At 32.8% G+C, this 27,243-nt stretch overlaps 1 protein-coding gene across 1 annotated transcript; it reads left to right on the top strand.

Moving 5' to 3' along the window:
* Positions 1 to 21,915: 21,915 nt before the first annotated feature.
* LOC105789814 (uncharacterized) lies at positions 21,916 to 25,939 on the top strand. The gene is made up of 4 exons (XM_012617155.2): positions 21,916 to 22,166; positions 22,253 to 22,367; positions 23,287 to 23,405; positions 25,807 to 25,939. The coding sequence occupies exons 1-4, from the start codon at positions 21,940 to 21,942 to the stop codon at positions 25,853 to 25,855; spliced, it is 510 nt and encodes a 169-aa protein (XP_012472609.1). The 5' UTR covers positions 21,916 to 21,939; the 3' UTR covers positions 25,856 to 25,939.
* The last annotated feature ends 1,304 nt before the right edge of the window (positions 25,940 to 27,243 follow it).

The following is a 27,243-nucleotide window of genomic DNA, read 5'->3' as shown; positions in this document are numbered from 1 at the left end:
AATAAATAGATTGATAGCGAAAAATAATGTGAACAAGAAAAGAAAGCTGAAAATGAGAGTGAGAGAAAGCAAAATGAGATTGAAAAAGAAAAAGAGCGAGAGCAAGAAAAGCAAATTGAAAAAGAGAACGAGAATGTGAAAGAAACAAGTGACAATGAGTTTTCAAAAATAAAAGAAATTGTGGTAAAAGAGAGAGAGTTTGAAAATGAGTTAGAAAAAGAAAGAAATGAAAAAGATGCAAGTGAGACAGAAAAGGCGATGAGTGTTTTTACTAACCAATATGCAAATTGTCCTCGTATTATTTCTTCTTTTCAGGTTTCTAAAGGTTCATTTGACAAGTTCCAACTTCATTACCTTTCCAACGAGAGACAGTTTCAATTAATCAAGAAAGGTAAGATCGAAGTTGACGTTAATCCACAAGTGCTTAAAGATAACCAAGGTAAGGAATCTTTGGCAATCAAGTCGCGATAATCTGATTTGAAAGTTGATAATAAAATTTTTGATGACTTAATTTTTGAAAGATCTCATTTTAATTTGATTAGTTGTTATTTTATGCTTAATGTTGATGATTTTGTTCCAACTAGTGCCATGAAAAGTTTTTCTTACGATAAGTCTTACATTGGCAATTTTGTTGATGATGTTGGATTGGTTCAGCATATGCAAAATTTGGACGAATGTGATAAAGATTATTTACATAGAGAGTTTGATTTGTTTGATTGTGATGGAAACGTGAAATCTTTAAATATTTGTGTGAAATCCTCTTGTATAAGCATGCCTTTGCGGAGGAAATGTGACAGGTTTGACTGTTCGAATGTTTGTATGCTCACATCTTCTTTGTTCAGCATATGTGGTAAATATTTTTTTGCATAGGATGTCTAATCTGTCTGATTGTGATGTTCATGAGAAGTCTCTAAACCCATGTGCAAAATACTCATGCATTTTCATGTCAGTTCGGAAGAGATTTAAGAGGTTTGATTGTTTGAATTTGTTTTTGCTTACATCTTCTTTATTTGGCATGTATGACTTCTTGGTGAAAATGAAACTTTTGGTGCATTATGGAATGGGTGATCAAAATCATGTATTCAAACCCGAAGCATGTTCTCTTGAGTTATTGCCAAGTAAAGGTGAGCATTGTAATCATACTTTGAATAAATGTGTTGACCTCTTCTGTGTGCTCCGAATTTTATCTTTATTTCTGAAAACGAAATATGTGAATTCTATGGATTTGCCAGTTCAAAGTCAAATTTTTTATTCTAGAGGTTGTTCGATGTTATGCTTTAAAGGATTCGAACATTATATGCATGTTTATAACTCTAGTTTGCTTTGTTTTCCTACCATGTTGCCAGTCAAGAAATATTTAAGTCAATAAGAGATGGTAAAAGAAACCCTTGTTTTTTATCCTGATGAATATTATTCCATATCATTGTACAAAGGATTTGAGTCCTACAAAGTTATTTTCTGAGGTTATAATTTTCGAATGACTTGTGATTCTGGTTGGTTGCCATCAATGGTTTTGTTGTTTCATTATGATAAGGTGAGACCAACTTCTAATTTTGATCCTGGGAATGGATTATGCGATCAATTTTTGATTCATTGTGGAAGGGTAAAATCAACTTCTGTGTTTGATCCCGGCATTGGTTTATTTGCTCAATTTTTTAATAAGATTCTAAATAGTTCTCTTGAGATCATAATTTCTAGTGTTACTAAACTATTTCATTCTTGTGTAGGTGACACTTCGAAATGGTTTTCTCCTAAAGAGAAAGGGCATCTGACTAATATTTTCACTTTTTAAGTTGTGTGTGTTAATCCGATCTTTGTGAGATATTCTCTTCCATTTGAACACCAAGGGCCTTATAATGATGTTTGCTTTGCCGTGAACACGTGGCTCGACTTGAGGACAAGTCACTTTGAAGATGGGGGGAATGATGAGCATGCCCCGAAGCTCACCTAGCTTGAGCAAGGATTCGATGGAGCTGTCTAAAGGTCCTCTCATGCGAGCTTGAGCTAAGCTCCTTAAAGAGGCTATTTTGGCCTTAATCACTCAAATATGGGTTGAAACATTGTCTGAATACATTGAATAAGCTAGGATCAGCTCAATGAAGACTCATTGCAATCTCATGCCAGTTGGCCTTAGCTCTCTTTTTTGCTCCCCGAACTATATTCAGCTCAAATCAGCTCGTTTGAGCTCATTTTAATTTATCCCTAGCTCATTTAATTTATTGCTATAATAAACTAAACGATTACTTTCATTAGTTTATTTCATTTCAAGGTCATTGATTAGTTTAATAACTTATTACAGCTTATTATATGTTTTTAGTTTAGTTGGAGCTAGACGAATTAATGTGTCTTAATTAGTCCATATTTGATTTGTCTTAGTTTCATTATATGTTTATTAATGTGTCTAAAGTCAATCTTTAATTTTGGTTCAGCTGAACTTAGCTTGCTTTTAATATGTTCATTGTCTTTTGGTGCAGCCAAATGCATGGATGATCATTAATGCAAGGTGCATGCATGGTTGGATGCAACGCATGGAAGGATTCATGGATGGCCGGCTACAATGTATGGTGTGCTGATTATTAGGCTTCTCCAAGAACCTATTCAGCCAAGGAGTAGCTGTCCATTAATTTTCTAAGTTGGCTAAACATCTCCCCAAGGCAGCCTTGAAGGTGTTCACACTTGCTGAATTCTCGATTCACACATGAAGACCACTCGATTTTAAATATTTACATTCAAATGGGTCTTCAACTTGGTGTTCACACTTATAATGACTATTCAAGCTACCCAACCAATACCTTCAACATTCTACTAAACAAGGCAAATTAATTCAGCTCATTTAAGCTCATGGTCGAACCTAGATATGCCCAATCAGCCCCAATGCTTCCAAATTCATTCAGCTGAATTCCTTCATCATTAAGCTGGCTTGTGGTGTCCCAAAGGCTGAACATGGACAAGGAAGACTTATGAATTTATTCAAAGACTATTTCAGCTCATTTCAAGTAGAATACTTAGACATTAAGGTATGTAATTTGTCTATTTGGCTAGCCTATGTCATAGCTATAAATACTTAGCTAAATTCAACTCATAAAAGATCTTTGATCAAAAGCTTATATCAAATTGAATGAACTTTGAGTTCTTGTGAGGTTTCTTCCTCTCTAAATTTCTTTCGAGTCTCACTTGACTTATCTGCTTGTTAGTGGCGTCAATCTGATTCTCTTTTGATACGTTTGGTTTCTGCCTTCTTAGGTAACGGGTCAAGGTCCTTTTCATCATTCGCCAATCCACCTTAAGCAATATAAGTCCCGGGTCACACTCTTTATAGTGTTGGTTCGCTCTTGACGCTTGAGTTCGAATTCCATTCCATCTCCTTATCAAAATTATCTATCTTTATTTCTTTGTTAGCCCAGCCTAATCAAACTATACTTAACCTACTTTAAACCTATTTACACCCGCTATTCTATTATTTATCCGATTACAAGTCTATTACAAGTTTGGAATAATACTTTCTCATCGACGATCAGGCAACTAAGACGACTCAACTCACAAAATCGAAGCAGATCGTATCATTTTACTTTTGCAAATTTCTTCAATTTTTTGAGCATGTTCTGAAAGTTCTACAAATTCATGAAACTTTAACGCTGCCACAGACATTCGAATGTCATCATTCAAACCATATTTGAATCTAATACACATTTCTTCTTCATTTGGCACTATATTATGAGCATACTTGCTTAACTGTACAAATTCTCGTTCATACTCAGCTACTCATCGATTTCCTTGTTTTAGTAAAGGAACTCTTTCTTTTTATTGTCAAGAAACAACCGGCTAATGTACTTTTTCCTAAATTCTATTTTAAAGAAATCCCAATTAATACGATCACTGGATGTTATTGTGCTCAAAGTCTCCCACCACGAGTATGCTTCATCTTTTAGTAATGAAACAACACATCTAAGACAACCTTTAGGGTACACATCAATTCTACAAAGACTCTATAACACCCCCTAACCCGTATTTGTCATTAAAATAAGGTTACGAAGCATTAATGAAAATTTACATCTCAAAACATTAAATTATTCAAAAGATTCAAAACATAACATAGATCATAGAAATATCAATCAAACCTGTACATATTGTCCCTGATACGAGCCCTTGAGGCCCTAAAAACACTTTAGAAATGAATCAGGACTAAATTAGAAATGTACAGAATTTTTAGGAAATATTTAAAAATTTTCATACTGCAGGGGTCACACAAGCCGTGTGGGCATTCAAAGTACGGACACATGATCATGTCCCAACTCGTGTCCGTGCCCGTGTAACTCTCTGACTTGGGTCACACGGCCAAGTCATACGTCCGTGTGCCAGGCCGTGTAACAGTCTAACTTGTAACCCTTTGTAACCTACAAAGGACACTCGACCGTGTCGTATGGCCATGTGCCACACACTGTTGAGACACATACCCGTGTCTTAGGTCGTGTGGATGAAAAATAGGCCATTCTCAAGCCATTTTCCTCACCCAAAACTTGATCACTTATACAAGCCATAAGCACCTATTTTCAAGCATCCAAAATGTACCTAACATATGCATACTAAAGCTAAATCATCATGGTATTTGTTCATACAACCAATATGCCCAAAAGACACCTCAATCAAAACAACCAAACATGTATTATATATTTGCAAAGTTTAGTCATATGTAAACCAGCTTTTGTAACTAAGTCTATGCCAAAACTTACCACAATGTTCACATACCAAATCACACTCAAATACACCAATTTGGCCATCCAACCAATAGCTTGGCCAAAGCATAAGCATCAACACAAACATGTTAGCATACTTGAATATAAATCATATGTTATTTAACATGGATGGCCATTAAACTTAAAAATGAATCAATTGGATTTGTCATCCATCTCAACATAGCATAATTTCCATGTGTTACCATTTCAATGAATTTCATATATATATATATATATATATGCATTAGTTCATATTGAACACTTACCATTTCCTTTCAAACTCATGCCCGTTGAATCAATTAGAATATCATTGGATACACAGGATAGCTCACATGAAGTGTGCTAAACATATAACCGTAGCCCATCCTTTCCCTTACATATATGCTCACATGAGTTGTGAAAAGAGTATGCTTACACGAGCTATGAAAATGGGTCTGCTCACACGAGCTATGGGTCAGAACGTAGCTACACGATGCTGCTCCACAAGCTTTCAAGTATCCACAACAAATGTCGAAACTCAGCCACCGGTAGGACATTGAAAACCAGCATTCAAAACATCTAAACCCTAATGACATGTCATTCGTATCCTACAAATTCCCAAGGTTCAAACAGGGCTCAATAGTCGACGTAACATCGTTGGATATGCAACAATTATTTACATGGCAGTCCACAACACATATATTTCAACAATAAGCATATAAACATTATGCATTTACACGAATTTCCCTCGACAATAAAACGTAGATACAGAATCGATTAGTCTGAAACTTTATCTTTGCCTTGATATAAAGTCATACGAGGTTTATCTTTATCTAAATGAATAAATTCAACTCATTCAATAACCATTCTATTCAATTCAATCCAAATTCATATTCTTACGAAATTATGTTTTTACCTCTAACATTTTATTTTCTTTACAATTTAGTCCTTAAGCTCGTAAAATAAAATTCATGTAATTTTATCACTAACCCATGCTAGCCGAATTTCATATAGGTCCCTATCAACTCATACAATTCATTATTTCACAAATTATACCATGAATAATTTACATTTTTCAATTTAATCCTTAATTGACATTTTCAACAAAATTCACTTTACAAAAGTTGTTTATCTAACAACAAATATTCGTACGATTACCAATCCCCGTTTGAACCTTAGAAATTCGTAGGATACAAATGACATGTCATTAGGGTTACAGATTTTAGCTCTTATAAGTACCGATACTCAACTCGTATGAGCTTACCATTATTCAGCTCAAAAGAGCTTGCCATTATTTGACTCGGAAGAGCTTACCGTTATTCAGCTAAGAGGAGCTTACCATTTACAGCTCGTATGAGCATACATGTACATGAATTGATGGATTACAATTCAGTACACCTCGTGTGTACTATTCGCATATCCAACGATATTCTAAATGGTTCAACGGGCATTGTTCTTTGACGAGATTACATGAGTTCAATACGAACTACCATAGGTATTTACATGAGATATATGAAAATGATTTGTACATGATATATATACATGATTTGAAAATTATATGCACATGGAAGATTGATTATTGTTGAGCTCATACATGTTTCTGGATATTTATATGAATTACATGACTAACATGGTTGATGATGATATGTGTCTAGGCTTTTGGCCAAATTGAGTTTGGATATGCTTTGTATGCTTACCTTAAATGTGACTAAATGGTATGTTATACAAACCTACTAAGCTTAAATGCTTACTCTTTGTTATTTTCCTTTTTTTATAGTGATTTGAAAGCTCGTTCGGGTTGGAATCTTGTCAGAGCTATATCACACTATCCATCAGCTCTTTTGGTGCTTTCGGTTAATTAATTCTGGTTATAATGGTATGTATAGGTTAATTTAGCCAATGTTGGCATATAAGTGTTTTGTTGAGATTAGCCACTTATTTGGCTTGTGTTTGGTATATTTTGACGTGTATATATATGTGACTTTACCATATTTGATGTGTGTTTGATATGGTAGAATGATGGAAAGTAAAGTGTGGTTTGGAATATGCATATAAGATATGTTATATACCTTGGTATAATTTAGTGCTTTATTATGGAAAACTTATAGGTATATTGATGTTAGTTAGAATGGTATATTTGCTATCATTTGGAAATATTGGTATGTCTTGGTAAGTAAGTTAAGTGACATGAAATGATGCAAAATGATTTACCTTGTGAATTGGTATTTTGGGTACCAAATTGTTGAGCTTAATAAGTGACCAACATGATAGGTGTTGGTACAATTATGCATAAATGTATTTGGTCATTTAAGTAAGTTTGGATACATGGTTGACATGTTTTTAAGTTGTCATTTGAGGTGCCTAAGGGCATATTGGTTTTATGCGATGATATTACATGTTTTAAACTTGATCTTGGGTGGTCTTGGATGTTTATTTATGGCTTGGTTATATGTAAATTGTTGTGTTTAGGTTGGTACCAAATTGGGTGAGAAATGTGGCTTGAAAAAGACCTATTTTTGTCCACACGGGTAGAGACACAGGCGTGTGTCTTAGCCGTGTGTCCCATGTATCTTTTATAGAGTGCAAGTCAGTATGGTCACACGGCCTAGCACATGGGCATGTGGCTTGGTCGTGTGTCACAAGTCAGTGAGTTACACGGGCACGGACACGGGCTGGGACACGGTCGTGTGTCCCTATTTTGAATGCCTTATAGCCTAAGACACGGGCCTGTCTCTTGGGTGAACCCTGTAACTTTGAAAATTTTTAAAGTTTTCCAAAAAATTCTTTGAGTATCCGATTTAGTCTCGACTTGTTTCTAACGCGTATATAAGGGACAATATGTATGATTTCAATTGGTTTCTTACATGAATATTATATGATATGAAATGTTTGAAATTTCTGTCTGTTTGATTTGTAAACTCCAGTAATGCTCCATAACCTTATTCCGGCGATGGATACGGGTTAGGGGTGTTACATCTTCTTCCTTGAAGATGACTCTTTTATTCTTTCTTTTTCTTAAATATTAAATGTTGATTGTTGGTTGCTCTTCTTAAGTAAACTAGAAGGTTAAGGATTCTTAGGAATAGACAGAGGGTGTTTCATCTCCTCGTAAGTCTAGTAACTCTGCATGTTAAGAGTAAGGATACTGTAAAGTATATAGATAGTAAGATATGAATAAGAAACTCTATATGGGGATTTTCTATAGATAAAATGTTAGCAATCTATCTGTAAATGGTATTAATGGCGAATTCATGTTCTTTAAGTAATGTTGCTGCTGGTTCAAATTGGATGCCTGAATCTGAAGTTGATAGCTGTAGTAAGTGAATCTCAGGTGAGTCTCTAATGTCAACTCCTACAAGTCTTTTTCGAATAGTCTCTTGTGAATGATGTTCCAAAAATGATGAATGAGTACCTAAATGATTACATAAAATAAATATGTATTCTTAATACAGGTCCTTAAGAGTCCAGACTATAATTAATTGTGTGTATGGGTGTATATGATTTTGTGAAGTGCTTATGCGTGCACGCTTGGAATGCATACTATGAGATATGATTGTGTTGATATGTATGAAGCATGCATTGAAGTATTATTTGGTTAAGAAAATGAGTTAGCCTACCTAAATGTGTTTATATTGGATGTGTGATATGTGACTGGAAATGTTTGGGAATGGGGTGTATTTGAGTGTGGAGAGGTTGAGATGTAAGCTTAGTCATCGCAATGGTATTTGAAGAAGTCTTCCGGGATAGTAGACACGATTTCTGATATGAAAATTCTTAAGAAAAGTCCATGGCCATTTCACATTCTGAAAAGGGCGGATGAGCCACATTTATCGATTGGGATTCTGTACGTGTCTTACGGTGATGATGGGAAAACCTTACACGATGTGAGTTTAGGCAAATCTATATCGCAAACACGACAGTTCATAGGGTGCCTAGATGGCATTTCGATAACCTTTATGGCATATTCTGTTAGCCTTTGTGGCATTCTACTAGCATTTGTGGTGTACTCTGTGTATTGCCTTTGTGGCATTCTGCTAGCCTTTGTGGCGTACTCTATGTATTGCCTTTGTGGCGTATTATGTATCTCACCTTTGTGACATATTCTATCGGGCCTTAGTGACGTACTTTGATAATTCTATGATATGTTATGTCTGAAGCTTTAGTGTGAAACGTTTTTTGATAAAATCGAATAAGTTTTAAATGAAGTATGATTCAACATGTACAAAGAGGGCATCAACTGTGGTTATTTTTCAGTTTAGTATATGGGAATATTAATTACAAAAGTTTATCAATTTGAGTTACCATGCTATTAAGATGGAATTCTGATTTATTTGATATTCATTGTATTTCTATAGTATCATGTCTTGTTATAAGCTCTGATGAAATCTGAGTTGTTCGTTATATTGGATGTCTAGTGTCTGTAAGAAAGATGTACATAATCTTGTAAACAATTTGGAGGATTCCTCATCAGTATGAGTATGTGTTGGGATGAATCAGGGTTTACTCTAAATTATGATTTGATTTTGCAAATTGATTTGGGTAAACGCAGACCCGAAAAGAAACGAAAAAGGTAGTATCTACTGTCAAGACTTAGCGTCTAACACCCTAGACCCGGCCTAGGAGTTATGGTCGAATCTAGCGTGTCACATCAAAGTATCTTTCGAAAATTTAGACTTGTTGATAAAACTCGTTTCTTAAGTTTGGTAACCTCTTTATTAAGTTCAACAGAACACCTAACCAAATGTTTGCCTTGTTAACTATTATTGTTATATTAAGTTGATTTTAAACGCAAAAGCATTTCAAACTCTAACGTTTAAAGTTCGTGTCTTTGAAAAAAGTAATTATTTTGAAAATTCATTTTCACCTAACTAGCAGTATAAAATATGTAAGCAAAATCCCAATTAAAAATTTAAAACCAAATTAAAGGCCTTATTGCAAAACAAAACCCAACTTATAATTTAAAGTAAAATAAAAACAAGTGTGAACAGCAGCAGTTGTGTGGCCACCTTCGAGTCCCTCGTAGCACCGAATCACCCAAGACTAAGGATTACCTGCACAATTAAGAGGAAAGGGTGAGTTTACAAAACTCAGTGTGTAATCCCCTATCAGTCAAACAATAAACAACATACAGTAGCGGTCTGGGCCTAGGCCCTATTCAGTGACAGTACAATGAGGGCCTTAGCCCAATTCAATAGCAATGTAGGCATTTGCCCAATACAGTATCAATGTGGGCCTTAACCCAATACAGTAATCAATACAGTGCATAAATGCAACCCATCCCAATCCAGCCAACACACCACTCCGTACCACCAACACGCTATGTGGGGATAAAATCGACCCACCCAGCCAACACACCAATATCGCAAAGACAAAGTTGCGATAGATATTGATGCAAAGAAAGTCGCCGATAATGATATCGTGGCATAGCCACCAGTACAATATACTTCCCCTATATCAAAATCCCAACCCCATGCAGTATGTCATGTCATAAATCATACGTATATGCAATATGTCATACTCAGTAACAGTCAAATATATAACTTAGATCAATTTGATCATACACTCATTTCAACTCCTAGGGGTATAACAGTCATTTTACCCTTCGGGAGTATTCCGGTAATTTTACCCTTTGGGGGTATTTCTGTAATTTTACCCTTCAAGGGTATTTTAGCAATTTTACCCTTCGACAGTATTTCGATAATTTTACCCTTCAAGGGTATTTTAGTAATTTTATCCTTTGAGGGCTTTCAATAATTTTTACCTTTCAAGGGTATTTCGATAATTTTATCCTTCGAGGGTATTTGGATAATTTTATCCTTCGAGGGCTTTTCGATAATTTTACCCTTCGAGGGTATTTCGATCATTTTACCCATCGAGGTTATTTCGATCATGTTACCCATTGAGGGTATTTCAGTCATTTTACCCATTGAGGGTATTTCTATCATTTTACCCATCCTTGGGTATTTTGGTCATTTATGGCCCATTACAGCCTAAGCCCATGAAAACGCTCATGGAGGCCTCTATAGGCCGACACTATGTTTCGAGGGATCGATTTACCACACGAGCGTTCGCGCGCTCACAGGGTCTCAACGTCGTCTTTTCCGGCTTTTGGCGATTTGCAATTGATGGAGGGTGTGATTACACACTTGTTTACGAAAATGCACTAGGATCCACGAACACCCAGAATTTGCATTCATACTAGTTTTTCATTAGTCGTTAAACGAAAGAGTTGATCTCCACCTTACTATACCCTTAACCCAAAACACTTACCTCGATCGACAACAGTGGCTTAGCCCACTTATACCACTGACGAAAGTTGACAATGATCCTTTAGACGGGTTTCTGCATCACAACCAGATTTATTAACCAAAATTTCTTAATCAAACGGTTTAAATCCCCTTCATGACCACTTCCAAAAAGCAACAAACATTCAGCCAACACCTAGAAAGTTAGCCCACATACCTGCCTTAAATCGAGAGAAGAGAGAAAGGTTTCGACAATTGGTATTACTTGATACTCCTACAACCCTCAGGAGTTTGAACTGATAGAGAGGAGTGATAAACGACTGAACCACAACAATAAAGAAAAATAACTCTCAATCAAAAAGGAGATAAAAAAGGTGAAAATTAATGACAGAAATAGGGAAACATTTGGCCAATAGAGAAAAGAAAAGGAAAAGAAAGAGAGGGAGAATTCGATAAAGAAGAGAGGGGAAAGAGAAAATAAAATAGTAGAATAGGACAAACCCAAGAGGTACTGATAGAGGGTTACGCGTGGACCAAGATCGAGTCGTCAAGTCACGGGAAAGTCCTACGAGATCTATAAACAAATTAGCTGCAACGAAAACAGAAAACAGAGAACCAAACTTGTCAGATCAAGAAACCCAAATTGAATAGGATAAGAAATACTTGGGTGGCAAGAAATCTAGAAATTATGAATGAAGAACGTTTCTTGATGCCTAAGAACATAGCCGAATCAGATCTTGAAGTTTGGAATGGGCTGGAGACGCAACAAGAGAGTTTAAACAAGTTAGATAATGAATTCGACACAAGCAGAAAATTAAAAACAAAATTGAACAGCAAGAAAAATAAAGATAAGTCCTAAGAAGCCTTGAAATCAAGAAAGATTTCACAACTCCCTTCAAACGGCTCTAATCTCCCCTCCAATGAAGAACAATGGCAAGAAGAAGGCTGAAGATGGCTCCCACAATCAAAAAGATTGTTAAAATTCCTTCTAAAGAAAACTCAAGAGAAAATTCTTGGAGAACTCAAAAAGAATTTTCACTCAACAAAACAAATCTGATTTCAATGTATTTTTCAGTATAATGTGTATAAGGGTGGTTGGCCAAGCCATACATATAGGCCTTCTAACTATTTTCCTAGTCCTAATAGGAAAACTAAAAAAAACCTATTTTTTTTTTACTTTCAAGGGGAAATTCGGCCAAGGACTTTAAATGGACCTCTTGGACTGAATTTTTACATAGAAATTTATTCATAAAGTCTAAAAATTAAAATTAAGTATTTAAAGAATTAAAACTTAACAAATTGGGCCACTTTGACAATTTGGCCTGATTTTCAACTACGTCTAATTTAAATTTCTTGATTGGGCTTGGAACATCTTATTGGGCCGTTTCTTCAAGCATTTGGGATTGTAATCCGTTCTCTCCCGAAATTGGTTCGTTGATGCTTGTAACTGAGATCCAATGCACCTTAGTTGCAAGATTCAGTTTCTTGGACCAAGATTTCCAAGATTTGAAATCTTGATTTTCTTAATTCTTGAAATCGCTCAAAACAGCAAAATTGGACCAAGATTCAGTTTCTTGATTTTCTTGAAAACAAGAAAGTGAATCTTGATTTTCTTTTTCCTTCGTGTACGCATCTAAGGCCTTGCTAATAAATTCTTGAATGGTTCCATTTAGTTTTGAATGCATTTCTCTGGCCTTTGACCTCGTTATTGGGCCTTGTGGTAATTTGAGCTCATCACATCCTTGAGCTTGAATTGGGCCTTTGTGACTCGTATCATTCCCCCCTTCCTCAAAAATATTCGTCCTTGAATCTGAAAAATCAAATGGATTCGACTTTCCTTGATCGAACAGGACTAATGGCAGTTAGGTCCACTGAAAAGAATAGCCATGAGTTAGTAAATAGTAACGCAAACAAACTTGTAGTCCAATCATAAGCATAACAAAACAAGTATAACGCATGCGAATGGACAGATTCAGATAACCATGCAAATAAGCTAATTTACTCACGAATGCCTCGTCAAATATTCGAAACAAAGACGGACATGTTTTAAGGCATTCAATCATCTCAAATTATTTCCACAAACCATGAATAAATCGCGAGTAATAAATCAAATGGTAAACGTAATCGTCACAAGTAGGTATTTGAAAAGGTTCACACGGTTCACAGAGTTGCACAATCATACCATGCATTAATCGATGGACTATAGATTCACTCACAGATGCATCATAAAAATTATCAAAAACAATAATTTTTTTATCAACCATCAAAACAAATAGATCATCAATAAATAAAATAGGACAGTCAAGCACGTTTCGATCTAAGTGTTTTACAAAAATTAAATCATCAACTCGATCTTTATCAATATCCGAGGAGTACAAAGGTGTTTCAAAAGTTTTAAGCATCTTACCTTTATAAGCAGAAGAATAAGGGTCGATTTTACCTTTACCATTTAATACAAACCTTCGCTCATCGGGGGCATAGTGTAGTCGAAGCTCCGTTGTTGAGTTAACCTTTATCAAATGGAACTCAAACTTCATGTATAACCACAGAAACTGTTTAAGGCACAAATATAAATTGAAAACAAATTTGGCAAATTTCGTTACCTTATTCAAAAACCAAGTATCAAAACAATAGAAAGTATTTGCACACAATAGATGATGCTTGATTTTCCAACAAAATATACCAAAACAGATTTCGGGTTTAAAAACTTGATTTTGATTAGTCATGCCGAAGTGTAACAAAGATTTCATTAAACCAATCAAATTAAACCATGAGGATTTTTGCATACATACCAACATACATTCAAAACTTTTTTTATTCACCAAAACAGATTTGCACAAATTGCGGATTTTACACAAGGCAAATCAAGAGAATAACAACTCATGCTTCCTTTCGTTATGACTTTATCAACCACAATCGAAGAATAAAAATTAATCAGATCAAAATGAGGGGATATTTTAAGAACTAAGTCACCAAAAGTTTTATCAATAATTTCCAAATCTGCACAGGACTCAGTTGCTAAAATTTCCTTACCTCACTTACCTTCGGGCTCATGTAGTGTGATTTCATCTTTGCCTATGTTGATCGTATGAAAGCGTCTTTCATTAAAAAAATATTGAAGTTGAAAGTTATCTTTCGGTCTTATGGGAACCTTTTCGACATCCTTCTTCATATGTGGCCAATGAAAGTGTTCTGTCCCACGTAAAGGTGGTAAACCTTTAGGGGCCTCACTAAAGACATCCTCATAATCCTGCAAAAGACATTGAAACACACTAGGCAAATTTTCATTAATGTTAGATAGAGATAAATAGTTTTGCCTAAACCTCACAAGGATACAAGGCTGTTTATTGAGTAGGGCTCTCCACACATCTTTTTTTTTTGCAATTAAATTTTTTCCTCTAGTTTTACCACTTGCGGATTCACTCTCCTTTGGGTCATTTAAATTTTGACTTTTTTCACTACTAGCCTCTTTTCTCTTTGTCTTTTTTATTTGTCCTTTCTCCTTCACCCCCTCACAAAATTTCATCATTTTTAATTGATCTTTATATACATTATTGGGATTTAAAGGAGCAAAAGTGAATTTTCGGCCTTTAAACACAAGAGAGTATCTATTGAGCTTGCCTTGGTGTGTAACATCACGATCAAATTGCCAAGGCCGTCCAAGGAGCAAGTGTGTCGCATGCATTGGGACCACATCACACCATACCTCATCCTCGTAATTCCTGAGCTTAAAAGTGATCAAGGCCTATTTTGTAACTTTAACTTCTGAGCATTCATTAAGCCACTGAAGGTGATACGGCTTAGGGTGCTCGGTACAAGGTAACTTTAAAGAATCCACCAAATAACTGCTCACTACATTCGAACAACTCCCACTATCAATAATAAGTGAACATAAGTTACCTTTTATAAAACACCTAGAATGGAAAATATTGGTCCTTTGATTATCAACATCGTCTCTCATTTGGATGTTAAGGGTGGGCGGACTACAAGGACCTCATTATGGTCATTATTCTCATCATTGTCTTGACCAATTCTAGACATCTTATTTTAAAACCTGCAAAACAAACACTCAACACTCAAAAAAAATTAACAAACCTCGCCGTTAATCACTCAAAAGGAAAATCAAATTCTCAAAGAGGTAGAATTCAGTCTTGTGAGTTCTTTCGTAGATTCTATATCAATCAATTTGGAAAGTGTATGAACCGTAACTACCAAGGAATCCTAATGGCACTATGAGTCCAAAAAGTGACAAGACACCAACTGATTTGTGTCGCACCGAGGAAGAATTGTGCACACTTTTAAATCCTACTAACACAAGAAACAAGAAGGTGTTAGATAGTATAAAGGAAGAATAAAAGAAAAACAAATGAAAACCTACAGCTAAGAATCAATAAAAATTACTGATACCTGAAAACCCCAAAAAACTGTGGAGTAACTTAACAACTTCGTTCGAGGTATTCTCGATCTCCAAAAATCACAAAATTTAAATTGGAATGTTCTTAAATATTTTAGATTTGATCTGGGAAGTTTCGGCACTAAACTCAACCCGCTGAATTTTTTTAAAATTTTTTTTTGATTTCATATTTTTCAATTTTTTTGACATTTTCTACTGATTTTTTTGCCGAAAATATTTTTTAATGTTCTATCACAGTGCCAAAAATATGCATATAAAATTTCAAACCAATTGGAAAATGTTTACACACTCAAATGATTTTTTTTCCAAAATTTTTTCTGGGTAAAAACTGTTGTTTAATGTTTTTAAAAGGAGATCAGTTTAGAAATCACCTAAGAACACCCAAAACGCCCAAAATATGATACCAAATGATAGAGAGTTGCGTGCGGACCAAGATCGAGTCGTCAAGTCACGAGAAAGTCCTACGAGATCTATAAACAAATTAGCTGCAACGAAAACAGAAAACAGAGAACTGAACTTGTCAGATCAAGAAACCCAAATCGAATAGAATAAGAAATACTTGGATGGCAAGAAATCTAGAAATTATGAATTAAGAACGTTTCTTGATGCCTAAGAATGAAGCCGAATCAGATCTTGAAGTTTGGAATGGGCTGGAGACGCAACAAGAGAGTTTAAACAAGTTAGATAATGAATTCGACACAAGCAGAAAATTAAAAAAAATTGAAGAGCAAGAAAAATAAAGATAAGTCCTAAGAAGCCTTGAAATCAAGAAAGATTTCACAACTCCCTTCAAACGGCTCTAATCTCCCCTCCAATGAAGAACAATGGCAAGAAGAAGGCTGAAGATGGCTCCCACAATCAAAAAGATTGTTAAAACTTCTTCTAAAGAAAACTCAAGAGAAAATTCTTGGAGAACTCAAAGAGAATTTTCACTCAACAAAACAAATCTGATTTCAATGTATTTTTCAAGTATAATGTGTATAAGGGTGGCTGGCCAAGCCATACATATAGGCCTTCTAACTATTTTCCTAGTCCTAATAGGAAAACTAAAAAAATAACCTATTTTTCTTTTACTTTCAAGGAGAAATTCGGCCAAGGACTTTAAATGGGCCTCTTGGACTGAATTTTTACATAGAAATTTATTCATAAAGTCTAAAAATTAAAATTAAGTATTTAAAGAATTAAAACTTAACAAATTGGGCCACTTTGACAATTTGGCCTGATTTTCAACTAAGTCTAATTTAAATTTCTTGATTGGGCTTGGAACATCTTATTGGGTCGTTTCTTCAAGCATTTGGGCTTGTAATTCGTTCTCTCTTGAAATTGGTTCGTTGATGCTCGTAACTGAGATCCAATGCGCCTTAGCTGTAAGATTCGGTTTCTTGGACCAAGATTTCCAAGATTTGAAATCTTGATTTTCTTAATTCTTGAAATCGCTCAAAACAGCCAATTTGGACCAAGATTCGGTCTTGAAAATAAGAAAGTGAATCTTGATTTTCTTTTTCCTTTGTGTACGCATCTAAGGCCTTGCTAATAAATTCTTGAATGGTTCCATTTAGTTTTGAACGTATTTGTCTGGCCTTTGACCTTGTTATTGGGCCTTGTGGTAATTTGAGCCCATCACGTCCTTGAGCTTGAATTGGGCCTTTGTGACTCGTATCAGGTACTTCCCAAAACCTGGCAAAATTCGACAACAAAAACTAAAAGGAGAGCAGGAAAACTGACCCAAAACTGAGTATTTTGAAAACCAAAACACCAAATTAGGTAGAGCTACCCCGAGGAATTCTTCCAAAAGCTGAAAATGCCAAACTATTCCCTCTAGTCAAATTCCTATGACTTCAATTACCCCAAACAGCACATACTTCCCCCTCTACTCAAATTCCTCTATTCTCTCCTAAAATCTCTCCCCTCATCCCTCCATGACTAGTTCAAACTCCTTTAAGCAGTTCTCAGTCCAACCCCACCACCTACCCAGTTCAAGTAGCAAAATAAACACTCCATTGCGCAACCTAGGATTTCAACCTCAAACCTTATAGTTACAGAACACGCCACCTTACCACCAGGCCACAGGCTTTCTTGTAACATAAAACCAACACTAATATTTATAAAACCTACCTGCCTATGTCCAGATTCACTTAAGAGCAAAAACTAAAAATTCTATAAAAGTCAAGAGTTGAACCCAGGCTTCTCAAACACTCCCATACACACCCAAATCACTTAGTCATTAAAGCAAACAAGCAATTTGTGACAAATCATACAAAAATTAGAAACTTAAATTTTGGGGGCGTTACATAGCGTCAACCAAATAGTTGGATGAATGAGGATATGGTATGAATGATAAGTGGCGTATAAGTATTAAAGTATACAACTAATAGCATGAAAGTATTCATCAAGGGTAGATATGGAGAAATCAAAACATTCAAGATGAAGAACTTATCAAGAAAATTTAAAAAGGTAAGTTGTGCTCAAAACTGACTAAGTTCCTCTGAACTCACTAGCGTTATGTTTATGTTTTAAGTATTGTTGTTTAAGCGAGGGTGCTAGGAGAGACAACGCCAAGAATATGCCATGAAGCGATGACTTGGGATATTATGCATACAGGGAACATCTTGGGGGATGTTATTTAGTTTACTACGTTCTATCAGAGTCTATTTTTAATAAATATTTGGATTGTAATGCTTTAACTATGTTTTTAAAAATCCATGGTATGTAATGTAAGTTTTTCTTTGGTTTAGAAATCTTATTAAAATAAAGTAAAGTTTGTTAAATTAAAATGTATTGCCCTTTTCTTTTTATTTGAAAATTTTGCTAAGTATTCTGTGTAGTAATACCCAAGACCCGAACTCCGTGAATGTTGAAGGTGTTACCCACGGTTTAGATACATGATCATGCGGCTCCAATCCACACAACCATAGTTTATTTACACAGCCTGGCAACACGGTTGTGTGACTCTACATTACATGAGATTAGTCTTGTACATGGTTGGAGTACACAGTCGTGACTTTGCATTACACGACATCAGTCTTGTACACGGTTGGAGTACACGGCTGTGTGGTTTAGCTCCACACATCATCAACCTATTACACAGCCTGGTCACACGACCGTGTGACCTCTGTTTTGCATTTTTGTCATATTTTTTCTAAAAAGTTTCAAGTTAGTCCTTATTTAGTTCTGAATTATTTTTAGATCGCTCATAAGCTCAATTTAAGCCTGATCTTGGATATATAACATGTTTTAACTGAATGTTTGATGATTAATGAATGTTGTAATGAATTTTTGAATTAAAATTGCTTGCTCATGTTTTGTCAATTACTGTAGCATATCGTAACCCTAATCTGATGATAGAGATAGGTGAAGGGTGTTATATCTAGAAGGTAGATGTACAATGATAAACCTCTCATAATTAGCAATCAACACTTGAAAGAAAGAATAAGAATTGAATTGACCAGTGTTTACAAATGAAAATAAGAATAACAGAGAAAAATGATTGGATTTTTGTTCTTGATCTTTGTAATCTTGATTTATGTCTTCATATTAATGCCCATGAACCATATGTATACCATCTCATTCACTTTTAGATGTTTGGATCAATTGGAGGGAGTTTCTAACCATTGAGAGCATTTATTTCTTGCATTTAATATAATATGCAAGTCTATGTCTTGAGACAAGCATTCATTTTCTTAAGACAGAAAGAATAAAATATGATTGTTGGAGCATATTGTATTGAGACAATACATGTATGTCTCGAGACAACAAGGGATAGATCTTAAGACAAATACACAATTGTCTCGAGAAATGGCTCCCATGAAGCAACCCTTAGTTTCGATGTTGTCTGTCTCAAGACAAACATGCTTATGTCTCACAACATGGCCTATTGCCTCGAGACTAAAGTTCCTTGAAGCATATTTTACATTCAAAGTTCTCAATCTTGAGACAAATGATCTTGTATCTCAAGACACTACTGGTAAATTTAAATTTTAGGCTTAGAAACATTTTTGATGGACTTGGGGGCACTCAAAAACTTTTGTAAAATATCAAAGTCATTTAAAGACTTTTACCTTTGAGTTTGTAACACTTGAAAATAGATTTAAATATAATCAATGTAAATTGTGCAAATTTGATTAAGGAATATATAATTAATTTTTATATCGAAACATTTGAAAATCAAAGCTAACATTATTCTACTTTATACTATGAATCATACATGTATCTTATGTTGTTAAATAGAAATAAAATTTAAAAATCTCAAATTAAGCTTAAATATCTAAAGTTTAAAACCTAATTTAAAATAAATAAAATTAAGCTTAAAATTTAAAATGGGAAATTTAGCTAAAATATAAAAATTAAACCTAAAATTCAACATTTAAAATCTAGGATCTAAAAATCTAATTTTTTTTCAAAAAAAGGTATTAAAATCTAACGAATATGAAAATAACACCTAAATTGAAATTGACATTAAAAAACCCTCAAATCTAATTTAAAACTTAGTAGTTAGAAATCTAAATAAAAGTCTGAAATTGATAAAAACTTAAATCTAAAATCTAAAAAAAAATACAGATAACCTAATTTAAAACTTAATATATATATATATATATATATATATATATATATATACATACACATACACATAGATAATATATATAACCTGAGATCTAAAATCTAAGACAAACTTGAGTTAAAAATCTAATTTTAACTTAAAATCTAAAAATTTATAATAAAAAATTGTTTAAAACTAAATATTTTAGTCTAATTATATAAAATCTTAAAAGTATCTCATTGAAAACCAAATATTTATAATCTAAAATTCATTTACAACCTAATATTAAAGCCTAATATCTAAAAGTATTTAAAATTATGGCTTAAAAGCCAAATATTTAAAATCGGAAAAAAAATTTACAATCTAATATCTAAAATCTAGGAAAATTCTAAGACTCAAATTAAACCCAGAAATTCCAATGACATAGTCTAATAAAATAAATCCTAAATATGAAAATTTGAATTCTAAATTTAAACTTATTAACCAAAAATTTGGAATCAGAAGAACAAATCACAACAGATAATATCATTTTTTTTAAAATAAAACAAATAAGAACAATAAGTGAAGTAAATAATAAAAATAGGATGGGATAATAAACATATAATGGGACGAAATTAAGAGGTCAAACATTATAACAAAACTATATGGAAAAACGAAAATAAATTTAAAGGTACATGAATAAGAAAATAAAATGAAATAAAATAAAATAAAAAGGAATGTTGAATAAACCCTTAATTAAAAATCAAATTTGAATTAAAATAAATATGAAATTTAAATCTATAAAATAAAATAAATAGGTTTTCTAAAATTAAAAGGTTTAATGTTTTGAAATAAAAAGGATTTGAAAACAGAGAGACTTATTGAGAAATTATTTTTCTTGAAATTCTCAAAATCAGGACTAATTTGAAGATATTTGTTAAGGTGCAAGGACTGATCTTATTAATTAAAAAGGCGAAAGCCCTCTGATGGCGGAGCTAGCCGGGATAGAGCAGAGAAAACGGGAGGAAAGAAAAGTTGAATTTCAGAAAAAAAAATTGAAAGAAAATAAATATTATTTGCGGTTTTAAAAATTAAATTGGATATTTAAGAAAAATAATTTGGATTTTAAAAATTATGAAATAGCAACAAAAATTTATTTTATTAAATTTTGCAAAAAAATTGGATTTCTAAATATCCAACTCATGCCAATTTTTTTAAATAATTAAATTAAATTAGAAACAAATTAATATTGTTTCTTTAACTTAATTAAAAACTAAAATTAATTTAGAAACTAAATAGATTGATTTTAATTTAATTAAAACCGAAATTAAATCGAAATCCAACTTAATTTACTTTAAAACATTTAAAATTTAAGCCTTAATTAATTCTACTCAATTTATTAACTATTAACTTTTAGATCAAACTAATTATGCCCAAAAACAGAAATTTATAGCCAATAAGTTATTTTTATGCTGAAGTCTGATTTGTAAGTTTTGAACTAAATTAAACATCTACCTTTGTGTGTATCACAATTTAATATTTATAAATTTTAATTAAATTAATATTATAAGTCAATTAACATCAACTCAAGAGGAAAATTATTAAAATATTCTTTTATGTACAAATTAAATTATAGTATTATAAAGGTCACTTTGAACTTCACCATGTCATTGTTGGAACATTGAAGCCATGAATGAAAATTTTGGTGACTTCGAAACTTTTGTTCTTTACATTTGATACGCCTCCATGAAAATAGTGTGATTATAACCGAAAAAGTTATGAACATTATGGTTGGATCTTGATTTCCTGCATGATTTTTTTTTTCAAATATTATTTTATACTAATGTTTCTGTAAATTTTGTTTGTAGTAGTTCTTCATATCGTTTGGTAACTGCTTTAGTGCTCTATTCGTTTATTCAGAACATTTACTTATCCTTGGTAGATGTCAAGTTTAAGATTATGCATATATCAACTCTAGTAAAATAAAATAAAAATACAGCAAGAAATATCAGCCAATAGATCATGGAATAGGATTATCGAAAAAGAAAGAGAATGCAATTTTTTGGAGGATCAGAGATTAGTCCATCTCCACCAACACCAACAACGACGACGGGGAACAATGCCCACATGATCTACATATTCAATCGGAATGGAGTGTGCTTGCTTTACAGGGAGTGGAATCGCCCTCTCCACACTCTCAATCCCCAACAAGATCACAAGCTCATGTTCGGTCTCCTTTTCTCCCTCAAATCCCTTGCTGCCAAAATGGATCCCACCAGGTCTCTCTCTCTCTCTCTCTCTCTCCCCCCACCCCTTTGGTATTACTTTTTTTTTTAATAAATTTTTAATTGTTGAGGACACGCAGCGCTGACAAGGGAAATTTAGGGGTCCCTCAGTTGCCAGGTCAAGGTTGTTCTTTTCATAGCTTCCGTACTAATTCCTACAAACTTAGTTTCATGGAAACTCCTTCAGGGATTAAGGTTTTTCTTTTTTCTTTTTCTTTTTTTTGAAATAAAAACTTTCCTATTATGTTTCTACTTTGTTATGATGGTTTAACTTAGATGTTGTATTCAAAAGAATTCATGACCAATTTTTATTTGAATTTAATAAGATAACATTGCATGTTATTAAGCGTATGTTTGGATAGAATGTGAGATTTAATAAAAAGAAAAAAAGTGATGGTAATGGTTTAAAATCTAGGAGGGTGCATCTGCTATGACATCCAAATGCACCCTAAGAGGTAGAAACAATTCAATCTGCAATTTGCATCCAAATGCACCTTTCATTTAGAAAAGTTTCGTTGTGTTCAATTTGATGTGTTTGAAGTTTTGCGTAACTAATGAATGGGCCAAATGTTGTAAATTAGATGATCATTGTTGCTTCAACTTCAATGATTCCAAATGGAGCTGCAAGTTACAAGATTGGGCGGTTTCAGCTTGTGGTTTCTAGTAATTTTGGAGGACATAGAATTATCTTTTCCATGAAAGCCCAGAAACTTACTTTCCTTAATACTGTTGATCTTTCGTTATGCTTTCTGCTAGGGATCTTCCCTGTTGCACTAGCACCTAAATTTAATACAAACTCTACAAAGAATTAAGAGTTTTTATCTTAAAAGTTATTCTATAGGGTCATCTCTGCTATTGCATGTTGAAATGTATATGTGCTTATTTCTCAAAATTTACTAATTGAACAAGTACCGAGCAACCTTTAAAGCTTTAGATTATTTGAAAATTAAAATAATTGCATTGTAGCGTAAGACTTTCTTGACTGACTAATGCCCATTATTGTATTTTTTTAGCAACATTATTTATTACCACTACGTTGATGCTTTTGAATAATGTTTCATGTTTGTCATAGAAATTCTAACTCTGCCGCTCTATTTGTGTTTTGATGGTGCAGTTTATATTGGTTACTAATCCTAGGACTAGTGATCTTCGTGAAACACTCAAGTATATTTATAACTTGTATGTTGAGTACGTTGCGAAAAACCCACTCTATACCCCTGGAACTCCAATCAGGTAAACAACCCCCTTTCTTTTCCTAGAGTTCTTTGCAATTCCATGCTTATTTTTTTAGGAAAGCTGATGATCTTTCCTGTTGAATGTCTGCTTTTACTTTACATATTTTGTTGTCTCTGCGAATTTAAGTTTCTCAGTATTTAATTTCGTTGCATACTAATGAATAATGGCATCCCCAGTACTTTCAATGTTATTAACGTTTGCGTTTGAGAATACTTATAAAAAGCTTGGTTTGGAAAAAGTGATTTTCAAAATGATTATGAAGAAAATGTGTTCTGTTAAGTGTTTGGTTTTATTGTCAAAATAGATTATGAAAAATAAAGTGTATATTTTAGACTTTGAGGTTGGACAGCGAAAATTTTGTTAATTTTATTCATATTCATTATGATAAATTAAATATAAATTTCAGATATTATTTAAGCAATTAATATAATCTGTTTGTAAACTTTAATTTTGAATATATTTTAGATTAATATTTTTCAGATATAAAATTGCATACAAACACAATTCTTACAAATTTAAATTTATAATGTTATATATTTGATATAAATTTTAAAAAGAAAATTAATTTGATATAATATTTGCAATTTAGGGAGCGTTTATTTCATGAAAAATAACTTACAGAAAATATTTTCTACACTTTCATGTGTTTGTTTGATGGAAAACATGGTTAATGGAAAATAACCTTTTAAGTCAGTTGAAAATAAGTTTATTTTCCTTAAATTGACTTATTATTTTAAAAGTGTGAGTCATTTTTATTTTATATAAAAATAACTTAATCAAACCTAATATTTTATATTAATAATAACTTTTGTAAAATTTTTAAAATAGTTAAAAGGATTAAAACATTAATATCAAATATTATAATGTTGAATATTATTAAACATTTATACTTAATTATTTATATTTTAAAAATTATTTAATGTTAAAATTTTATTTTATTAATTAAATTGTAAATAATATTCTTAATATATTATTAAAAGGTATTTAAATTAATATTTTAATAATAAATATATTACAAGTTATAAATATTTAATAAGAAATGTTTTATAGTATAAAATAAGAATTATTTATTTATATAAATATGATTATTTTTTAAATCGTGTTGAATTTCATTTATTCCTCCTAACTTTAGTGTGTCACTATTGACTCTTACATATGTAATATATGTAATTTAAATTAAAATTTAATTAGACATTGTTTATTTTTAAGTTTTATATATATATATTAATTATTATAAAATAAATTTTGATTGTCAAAAGAAAATGCTATTATAATATTTTGAAACAAATATACTAGATTGTATTTGTTTTACTAAGGACGATTGTTAGAAAATGATTGCAAAACTAATATCAAACAATAAAAATATTTTGCATGAATCATCTAAACATAAAAAAAAATCAGAAGTCAATCTATTTTTTAAAATTATTTTACAATAAGGGTGTATTTTATACTTTCACATGCTTCTCAAAAGTTAAAAGCGTCTAATTTCATTTTCTTCACTGAAACCGATTTTAAAAGTAAAATAAAAATTGCATGGTTTAATTATTTTTTCCCGTCAAAAAATGTGCTTTTGGACAGTCAAAATATTGACTTATTTTGTGCTTGGAGCTCTTATCTTTGAGGGTGGTTCAAATTTTTTTTTTTTTTTAACATTTGAATGGGACGCACAACTTCTTCAAGACGAAGTTATGATATTTGTTTAGTTATATTGTTATGGCTCTTCAATTTATTAGGAAATTTTGTGCATGTTGTTTATATATTTAACACACAAAAGATATAACCTCTGAAGATATTCTAAATATTAAAAATAGATTTAACTATACTTACATTGGACCTATACCTTATTAATATGTGTATTGGACATTTATATTCGAGTGAAAGTAATTTAACTCTTTTAGGAACTTGCTCTGTCCTTTTTATATCCTGGGTTGATTCTAATAATTATTTTGTTGGTAGGCAGTTATACAGTAATGAAATTGACTAAGATAACGATTATTAGCATACAGTTAAGCCACATGCCCCCAGTAGGTAAGTTACATGTGAATGGTCCCTGAATTTGATGACTATCTCATTATTCATATCAATGTAGTTTGGTTTCTCCTAATTAACTATTATTGATATGGTTAGTAAAAATAGTATCTTCAGCCGAGAGCTAGAATGCATCATTCTAGGACATGTTACTTCCCACTCTCCCTCTAAACTTTTAATTATTTGTTATATTATGTTTTTTTAATGAAGAGGCCAACAAAGTTATTTTGTTAGCTCAATATTGATGCTCTAATCACAAAGTTAAAAGACTTTGTAGTTATTTCGCATGGTCAATATTCAATCGTCTTTGTCATCATTTCTAAAAGAACTTTTTTTCTATGTGCGCATGAAATTTTTTTTCTTATTGCAGGTGTGAGTTATTTAATACGGCCGTTGACCAATACGTGAGGAGCATTTAGTAGTTATCTCTTTTTATTTAGTACTTATTTAATACGGCCGTTGACCAATACTTGTTTAATACTAACGCTAGTTTTTAACTATGCTATTTTTATTTTTCTATGTAAAAAGCTCATCGGAATAGCCAATTCGGTGGGATATTCAATTGAGTTTTAATAAAATACCTACCTTTAAAAGTTGTTCTAGTAAATAAACCGAACTTGAGCGAATAAATTTTTATTCATGTTTGTTTATTTATTTTTAAGTTTATTCGTGTTCAGTTTGTGTTCATTAAGAATTTTAATTTTTATTCACGTTCGTTTAGTTAAAATTATGTATGTTCATATTCGTTTGTTTAATGTTCACGAACATATTCATTTAACTTAATCGGACATGATCATGAACATATAATTAAACATGTTCACGAACAATGTTATTAAATAATAAACAAACAAACAATAAATACATATATACACACATACACGAACATGTTCATCGAACACTTTGTTCATTTACATCTCTATATTTTTCTAAAAAAATGTCATTAATAAATAAACAGTCATAAACAAGCTTATAAACGAGCTGATAAATGAGCTAGTTTGTGAACATAAACGAACTGAACACACATCTGTTCGTGTTCATTCGTTTATTAAACAAACATAAAAAATTTTGTTCATACTCGTTTATTTAGCTTAATAAACGAACGTTATACGAACTGTTCATTTACACCCTTAGTTAGTCCCTAATTTATCCCATGCTTTGATGATAAAATTAGAGTCATAATTTCCTAGATAACTGATCAATGTAATTCTAGATTTAAGAGGGGTATTTATGGGTGATTAGCTAACGGGTGTGTGTACAGGTCGTGTAACTCACTGTTTGTGATTTAGGGGGACACGGGCATGTGTCCAGACCGTGTAACTCACTATTTGTGAATTAGTGTCCCACAGGCCGTAGACACGAGCATGTGTCTAGGCCGTGTGAGAGTTATTTTGAGATTGGAGTCACACAAGCATGCGTTTGGTTGTGTGTTAGACCGTGTAACTCACTATTTTGAGCCACACAACTACGTGCCAAGCCGTGTGACAGGCCATGTATGGCATTAAGAGGGCCACATAGGTGCGTGCTAGGCTATGCGGACCACACGGGCCAGACACCCAGACCGTGTGAATCCACACGGGCGTGTGGGCCAAAATATTTAAATTTTCCCTAGGGCTGTAAGCATCGCTCAAATTGAACGTAGGCCTTTCGTAGGTCTGTATGCTCTGAATTACACTATATAATTGTTATCCAATACTCTGAGGTTGAATAATTGATTATTTGTACGTATGATTGATGCGATAATTATTAATTGATAATGATCTGTAATACTTAACTATGACTTATATGTGAATAATTGTATGTGCATCTA

This window comes from Gossypium raimondii, chromosome 11 (genome assembly GCF_025698545.1).
Source record: "Gossypium raimondii isolate GPD5lz chromosome 11, ASM2569854v1, whole genome shotgun sequence".
Classification (NCBI taxonomy): Eukaryota; Viridiplantae; Streptophyta; class Magnoliopsida; order Malvales; family Malvaceae; genus Gossypium; species Gossypium raimondii.
The sequence above is the reverse complement of the archived record's forward strand: the minus strand, read 5'-3'. Positions and strand labels throughout refer to the sequence as shown.

Coding starts and splice junctions, on each gene's coding strand:
- LOC105789814 (XM_012617155.2), top strand. CDS start 21,940: ATGCAATTTTTTGGAGGATCAGAGATTAGTCCATCTCCACCAACACCA. Junction 22,167..22,252: donor GCCAAAATGGATCCCACCAG/GTCTCTCTCTCT, acceptor GAGGACACGCAG/CGCTGACAAGGGAAATTTAG. Junction 23,406..25,806: donor ACCCCTGGAACTCCAATCAG/GTAAACAACCCC, acceptor TTCTTATTGCAG/GTGTGAGTTATTTAATACGG.